This window comes from Mus caroli, chromosome 9 (genome assembly GCF_900094665.2).
Source record: "Mus caroli chromosome 9, CAROLI_EIJ_v1.1, whole genome shotgun sequence".
NCBI classification, from domain to species: Eukaryota; Metazoa; Chordata; class Mammalia; order Rodentia; family Muridae; genus Mus; species Mus caroli.
The window spans coordinates 53,729,982-53,738,314 of NC_034578.1; the positions used below are offsets into that span (position 1 = coordinate 53,729,982).

Consider the following 8,333-nt stretch of genomic DNA (forward strand, 5'->3'; position numbering starts at 1 on the left):
CTAAGCATAGCTCCAGTTCTTCTGGCCTCTCATCATCTGAATGTGCTATACATTCTCTCTCTCTCTCTCTCTCTCTCTCTCTCTCTCTCTCACACACACACACACACACACACACACACACACACACACACACAATTTAAAAATAAACAAAAAGAGGCACCAGCAAGGGGGAATAATCTTTTAGGAATAGCATTCCTGTCCCATAAAGATTTTAAGGAGAAGTAACTAGGCCATTTTGGCCTAGCATGTCTAAATTTAAGTATGTAACAGAATCAAATTTGATTACTTATTTAATGTTTTTCCTAGATTATCATTTCTAGGTGGCTTTGTCTTTCTTTCATAGAGTTCTGTCTTTAAGGACATCCATACAAAGCTGTGAGTAAAATCTAACCTAAGAGAATAGAATAGATAGAGTTAGTATGAGGTTGACTAAAGTAGTCACTACCTATGCATTCTTAGCTTCCAACAAGAAGAGATAGTGCTGGAAAGACTAGTGAACAGTGTGGAGCCTTTGCTCACTATCCCTTTGTTTCAGAAGAGAAATAACTTGGACCCCAATTCCAAGAGCTCATTTGACCAACATTCTGGGCATTCTAAGCTATCTGAGAAATTCATAGGATTTTAAACTGAAGCTGATAAAATTGAGTGAGTGTGCTTCTTTTCAAACAGTGTTTTAAGCAAATCTTATCTGATTTTCAAACCTAGTAGAAGCACATTTGTTTTTATCTTGTTTGTATCCTTGCTCACCCACAGCCCAAGTACTCAATGTTGTTCTTTCTTTCCTTGCAGATTCAGATATTAAAGACATCTGAAGTTACCCAGCACCTGCCTAGGGAGTGCCTTCCAGAAAATCTGGGTGGGTACGTCAAAATTGACCTCGCTACTTGGAATTTCCAGTTCCTGCCCCAAGTGAACGGCCACCCAGATCCCTTCGATGAGATCATCCTGTTTTCCCTACCTCCTGCCTTAGACTGGGACTCAGTACATGTTCCAGGTCCTCATGCCATGACCATCCAAGAGTTGGTAGACTATGTTAACACCAGGCAAAAGCGGGGCATCTATGAGGAGTATGAAGACATTCGTCGTGAGAACCCTGTTGGCACTTTCCACTGTTCCATGTAAGTAGGAGAGGTTTGGGTCACCATCAGTTACCCAGGATTTTCTGGCAAATGATGACTGCAGCTGCTTCAATACCTCAGTTCCTTTATAGAAGGTTTCCCTGGTGTCAGGAAGCTTCTCCGGAAGGCTGAGCATGGCAATGCATGCCTTTAATCCTAGGACTTGGAAGGCAGATGAAAGTGAATCTCTGTGAGTCTACATAGTGAGCTTCGGGCCAGTCGGGGCAACATTTAAAAACAATACATAAACAAAAAGGCTTCCTGGGAAGATGGTTAAGTGGGTAAGAGCACTTGCTCTGCAACATCGGATCTCAGTCCAAATCTCCAGCACCCATATATGAAAGACTGCACTTGGACATAACTCCACCATTGTGGGGCAGGCAGAGATGGGTCGGTCCTGAGAGCTCACTGGTCCAGGTAATAAGGTGATGAACAACAAATGAGGCACTTGATGTGCTGCTGTGCTTCTGCATGCACATACATAGGTGTGTGTATTACCACACTCAGGTGTGCACAGTATGTACTACTAACACACCCCAAAATCTTCAGTCACTTTAATAGAGTTATCTCCTGTTTTTTATCTGAGTTATCTCCTCCTTTGGACTTGGGCTTATTACTGGCTTTTTTTTTTTTTTGGTTTTTCGAGATAGGGTTTCTCTGTGTAGCCCTGGATGTCCTGGAACTCACTCTGTAGACCAGGCTGGCCTCGAACTCAGAAATCCGCCTGCCTCTGCCTCCCCAGTGCTGGGGTTAAAGGCGTGCACCACCACGCCTGGCCTTATTACTGATATCTTATGCTTTGAAATTTTTGGTCGTCTTTGGTTATGAATAGGGAAACTTTGTAATGATATATACCTATATTTCCTCCTTCCTTCCTTCCTTCCTTCTTCTTTTTTTTTTTTTTTTTCCCCTTTGGCTTTTGTTTTTTGAAACGGTATGGCTGGCCTAGGCTGGCCTGGAACTCACTTTGTAGACCAGGCTGGCCTGGACCTTACAGTGATCCTCCAAAGTGCTGGATAAGCATGTACCAATATGGTAATCTTAGGTATTTTATTGAGATGCAAATGCTGTTTGTAAAAGACCCAAAGTGTAATAAAGTGCTAGCTTGTGTCAGGAAGTGCACTGTGAATTTGAAAGGGTTCCATAGCAGGGACAGAGAAGAGTTGTCTCTTAGGGATTTAACCCTTTAGAACCTTGCCTCTACCCAAGTCCTAGCATAGGATCATCCGGTTTGTTCATTACTGATGCATAGTGACTTAATGCCCATGGTTGCAGCATAGAGTATTTCTGTCCCTTTTGTTATGGGGTGTGTTTGTGTATATTTGTATCTGTACATCTGTAGAGGCCAAAATTTGATGTTGACTGTTCTCTCCAATTGTTCTCCACCCTGTTTGTCTGTTTGCCTGCTTGTCTGCCTGCCTGCTTATCTGTCTTTTTAAAATAATCAAGTTTTACTTTGTTTTATTTGAGATAATATCCTACTATGTAGGCTTGGCTAACCTGTAATTCACCAAAACAGGGTGCCCTCACAGAGATTCCTCTATCTCTGCATCTCTAGTGCTGTTCTAGTGCTGTTCTTAAAGGTGTACACTACCACACGTATCTATAACTTAAGTGTGTTTAATTTTTTAAAATATATTTTATTATATTTTATGTATGAGTGTTGCCTGAATGTATGTCTGTGCACCACATGCATGCAGTGCTCAGAGTGGCAGTAGAGGGCATTGGATCCCCTGAGACCAGAGTTACAGAAGAGTGTGAGCCACCAGGTGGGTTCTGTTTGACTTTGGGTTCTCTGAAAAAGCAACTAGTGTTCTGAGCTATCTCTCCAGCCCTCTTACAACATTGACATTGGCTGTTTTTCTCCTATTAGTGAACTTTATAAACTAAGCATGCTCGCAGTGGGCTATTAGTTTAAATTCTAAGTTAGCTAGAGGTCCCTTCTGTTTGTTTTTTTTTCTTCACTCTATACCTTAGTTTTTCTGAAATACGTGGTTGGAATATGTGTAATACGTGGCTATTGAATGTTTGTCTTCCTTTAAATGTTTTAGGAATCCATGGTTCTCTGAGTACCTTTTTCATCTCAGAATTCTTGTTCAGGTTAGTCATGGTCTGAAGAAAATGCCAAAGAAGGACAATAATGAGTTAGTAAACTGAGGCAAGGCCATTGAGAAAGAAGCCAGTAAGTAGAGCGAGAATATAAGACTAGTGGCTTGGCTGAGCAGGTGGAGGTGCTGCCGCCACACCTCATGACCTGAGTCATGAGTGGGGTTCCTGGGGCCCACATGGGAGGAGAAAACTGACTCATGGAAGTTGTTCAGACTTCTACACAATGCACTGTGGCGTGTGTGCATCTTCTCTTTATCCCACAACCCTACTGTAATATCAGTAATAAATAAAAATAAGTGTAAAAGAAGGAAAAAGAAGCTAGGGCTGTAGTCTCATGGTCGAGCGCTATCTGGAATTGACAAGGTCCTAGGTTTGAAGAGAAACGAAAGGGAAAGCAGGGCATATATTAAGAGGGGAGAGCTGGGCAGTTGTGGCACATGCCTTTAATCCCAGTACTAGGGTGGCAGAAGTAGGAGGATCTCTGAGAGTTAGAGACCAGCCTGACCTACAAAGCTAGTTCCAAGGATAGCCAGAGCTGTTACATAGAGAATCCCTGTCTTGAAAAACAAAACAAAAAAGAGAAAGAAATACTATTTTCTCTAACTTCTTTTTCTTTTTATGTGCTGAAGATCTCTAGATTTATATATTAAATCTGCTTCCAAGGCAGAACAGTTGTTCCCTAACTATCCTTGAACAGACTTTGTATCTGGCTAGCCTAAAATGATGATCTTCCTGTCTCAGTCTCTTAAGTGCCGAACCACTCTTCAAAACTACCATGCACAACTTTCCCCATAGCCACTGTCACCCTCCCTACACCTTTTCTTCCTACTCCATAGGGTCTCATCTAGCTCAATTTAGGTGCCCCCTAAAACTTGCTGTGTAGCCAAGGATGACTTTGAACTTCTGATATTTCTGTCTCTCCCTCTTGTATGATGGAATTACAGGTATACACCACTATCTTCAGTTTCCTCAGTAGGAATTAAGGAAATAACTTGGGAGCAAGAAAGAATCCACTTTTGGGAGCTTTAAGAGTTTGATCTAGGTACTCCTGTAGTTGCTTGTTGCCTCACGCAATCATCGTGAAAGAGCGAGGTTGTCTGCTTGTACCATTTCAATCTGCTGCTATTTTAGAATTGAGCCTGGTGAGAGGACTTCATGGTTGTGCCTTTGTATTGAACTGTGGAGCTCTTGCTTGATGATCTAGAACCATAAGCCTTACTAGCTCCTGATCTTCCCTTCTTCAACCAGGTTCTAGTAAGACTGCCTACAGAGAGCAAACTGTATCTCTCTTGGAATTCTGGATTGTGAAGTAAATATCAGAGTTCAAATTGTTCAACGTTCCCCTCAAATTTTTTTATTTTTTATTTTTAAAGACAGTGTAGTTAAGTGAAGTGTGGTGTGGTTCACTGCTTTAATCCTAGTACTCAGGAGGCAGAGGCAAGCAGATCTCTGTGAGTTTGAGGCTATCTTGGTCTACAAAGTGAATTCTAGGACAGCCAGGGCTGCTACACATAGAAACTGTCTTGAAACACACCTCCACCCACTCCCACCCCACCCTCCCCCAAAAAAAGAAAAAGAAAAAACAAACAAACAAAAACCCAACCCAACCAACCAATAAACAAACAATCCACAGTGTAGTTGTCTGACTGAAGAAAACTTCCATAGGCTAAGTATTCGAAGGCTTAGTGCCCAGTTTGTGGAACCACTGGGAAGGATTAGGAGGCATGGTCTTATCTGGGGAGGTGTCACTCGGGATTAGCTTTGAAGTTCAAAAGACTGTGACATTCTAGTGTGTCTCTTTGCCTTGCACTTTGAGCTGTGAGCACTCAGCCAGTTTACCACTGTACCTTTGTTCCACCATCATTGACTATTCCCCTGAAAACATAAGCCCAATTAATTAAATTCTTTCTTTTATGAGTTGTCTTGGTCATGGTATTTTATCACTGCAATAAAAAAAAAAAATCTGCCTGTCTCTGCCTCCCGAGTGCTGGGGTTAAAGGTGCTTGCTATCATGCCCAGCTTTTGATAGAACTTTGGAAAAGGGAAAATAATGTGTTAGTAAATGAGAAGAGGCAATTCTCTCCTTTTATTTGTGTTTGTGTGTGCTATATCTCTGTGAGAAATATATGTCTGTGTTAGATCTCTGAGAAATGTGTGTGTGTGTGTATGTGTGTGTATGTGTGTGTGTGTTTGGTTACATATTATATAATACAATATTATATATTATTATCTTAGTTAGGCTTTTACTGCTGTGAACAAACACCATAACCAAGGCAACTCTTATAAGGACGATATTTAATTGGGGCTGGCTTATAGGTTCAGAGGTTCAGTCCATTATCATCAAGGCAGGAACATGGCAGCATCCAGGCAGGCATGGTGCAGGAGGAGATGAGAGTTCTGCATCTTCATCTGAAGGCTGCTAGTAATATACTGACTTCCAGGCAGCTAGGAGGAGAGTCTTATAACCCACACCCACAATGACACACCCACTCCAACAAGGCCACACCTTCAAAATTGTGCCATTCCCTGGGCTGAGCATATACAAGCCACCACAATTATAAATATTGCATTTTTTGAGATTTTATTTTTGTGTGTGTATGGTTATTTTTGTGTATGTTTGACTACCGTGTGTGTGTGTAGTGCCCTTGGACGCCAAAAGAGGACTATGGAGCCTCAAGGACTAGAGTTATAGCTTGTTGTCAGCAGTCAAATGGGAGTCAGAAATCCAGCCTGGGTCCTCTTGAAAAGCAGTCTCTGTGTGTTCTTAATTACGGAACCATCTCTTCATCCCTAACTGTCCTACTGTCCTTTAATTATAGTATACCTAGCTTTAACCCCCCTCCATCTCTCTCTCTCCCATTCTCTCTCTCTCTCTTTCTGTCTCTCTCTCGACAGGTTTTGTTTGTTTGAGACAGGGTTTCTCTGTGTGTGTAGCCCTGACTGTCCTGGAACTTGTCTGTAGACCAGGCTGGCCTTGAACTCATAGAGATCTGTTTGTCTCTGCCTCCTGAGTACTGGGATTAAAAGTATGTGCCACCATTGCCTGGCTACATTTTTTTTTAAGTTAAAAAGAAAAACACAAAGTCAAAATTCACACATGAAAAATGATTTTTACAAATATTTATAAGTGATACTTTATAAATACTAAAACCTTTGCTTCACAAGAAGCTTTGTTGAAAAGATGCTGGGCACTGGTGGCGCACGCCTTTAATCCCAACACATGGGCAGCTGAGGCAGGTAGATCTCTGAGCTTGAGACCAGCCTGATCTACATAGTGAATTCCAGGACAGCCAGGGCTACATAGAGAAACCCTGTCTTGAAAAAACAGAAATGAAAAAAAAGATGAAAAGGCAATTTTTTTTATTTATGAGTATATGTGTGTCTCTGTGTGTATAAGTTATGTGTGCAGATTTCACAGAGGTATTAGATCCTCCTAGAGTTGGCATTACAGGCAGTTCTAAGTGTTCTTAACTACCAAGCTATCTTTCTAGCCTCAAAGAAGAGTTTTTAAGATGTAGAAAAGAGGGAGCTCAGTGGCTAAGAGCACTGCCCGCTCTTCCAGAGGTCCTGAGTTCAATTCCCAGGAACTACATTGTTGTCTCACAACCATCTGTAATGGGATCTGATGCCCTCTTCTGGTGTGTCTGAAGACAGCGACAGTGTACTCACACATATAAAATAAGTAAATCTTAAAAAAAAAAAAAAAAGATGTAGAAATGAGCAAGATATAGTAGCTCAAGAGTGTGAGGCTGACCTGAGCTGTGGTGTGAGAGCCTGGCCCAGAACAACAAACCATTCACCAATGAAGGGCTTTGTGCATAAACACTTTGCTGCTAAGCCAAGGACCTGAGTTTGATCCTTGGAACTCATTTAGTAGAGAGAACTAACTTCTGTGATTCCTGACTTCTACATGTACCTCCTACACCAAGTAGATAAATGACAATTTAAATTAAAAAGATGAAATAAAAAATGTATGTAGAAAAGTCCAAAGTATAAAAATCTCCAGTAATCCTGTAATTAGAGGGATACTTGTTTCTGTTTCGTGGTGTTTGTTTTTTCTTTATTATGTAAAAGAATTCATTATGAAGCTGAAATGGCTCCCAGCCCTCACCCTTAGTTCTCTCTGATACACAATAGGTCTTAGATACACAGATATACAAATAAGCAGATACATATATAGGTCCTAGAATGAAGACAGTGTATTTCCAGCCAGTTTGCTTATACCATTATGTATACATATTCTATAGTATAGAATACCTTTGAGACAGGGTCTCAAACTCTCTATGTAATAAGTTTGATGTTGAACCTCTGGTCTTCCTGGCTCTACAACCTGAGGGCTGGCCTTACAGGTGTTTACTACGACACCCAGCTTATGCAGCAACTGAAGAGCCAATCCAGTGTTTTGTGCATGTTAAGCAAGTGCTATTCCAACTGAGCTGCACCCCAGCTCTCCAACAATATAAGATATTATTATTTGTAGATGGTCTTGGTTAAGTTTTTAGTTTTTAATCAATAATATATCTAAACAAAAATTTTTCAGAGTCAAACAGTTTAAAGCAAAAGCAGCGAGGGTTGAGGCTCTGCAAGCACTCTTCCACTGGTTCAGCCCCCTTCATTTGTCTTTAGAGAAGGGATCTTGTATAGTCCTGGCTGTCCTGAAGCTCTGCATGTAGCTAAGATCCTCACACTTCCCCTTGGTTTAACTTGCCTCTTATTTTCTTCAGGTCTCCAGGAAACCTAGAAAAAAACAGATATGGAGATGTACCCTGCCTAGACCAAACCCGAGTGAAGCTGACAAAACGGAGTGGCCACACTCAGGTAGATAAATGCCATGAAATGGACCCAACACCAGAGAGATGACATTTGAGTTCTGATTTTGATGTGTATTCTATGGCTTGAGACAGTCCTTAAATACTCATGTTGCCATATTAAAGAGAATCAATCAATTTTGTTGTGAATCCTGACAGTCTGGTATATTATGAGGGTTTTTGTTGTTGTTGTTTGTGTTTTCTTTTTTTTTAATTTTAACTCAGTGTCTCACTATATAGTCTTGCATGGCCTGGAACTTGCAGTATAGACCACTCTGACCCTTTTTTTTTTTTTTTG

The 8,333-nt window shown here is 41.1% G+C and overlaps 1 protein-coding gene across 1 annotated transcript in view; it reads left to right on the forward strand.

Moving 5' to 3' along the window:
- The window catches only part of Ptpn9 (protein tyrosine phosphatase non-receptor type 9), a 70,332-nt gene that overhangs the window by 44,238 nt on the left and 17,761 nt on the right, over positions 1 to 8,333 (forward strand). Inside the window, exons 7-8 of the mRNA XM_021171943.2 lie at positions 790 to 1,118; positions 7,952 to 8,045. Of these exons, the coding sequence (XP_021027602.1) occupies positions 790 to 1,118; positions 7,952 to 8,045 (423 nt within the window). The remainder of the gene's footprint in view (positions 1 to 789; positions 1,119 to 7,951; positions 8,046 to 8,333) is intronic.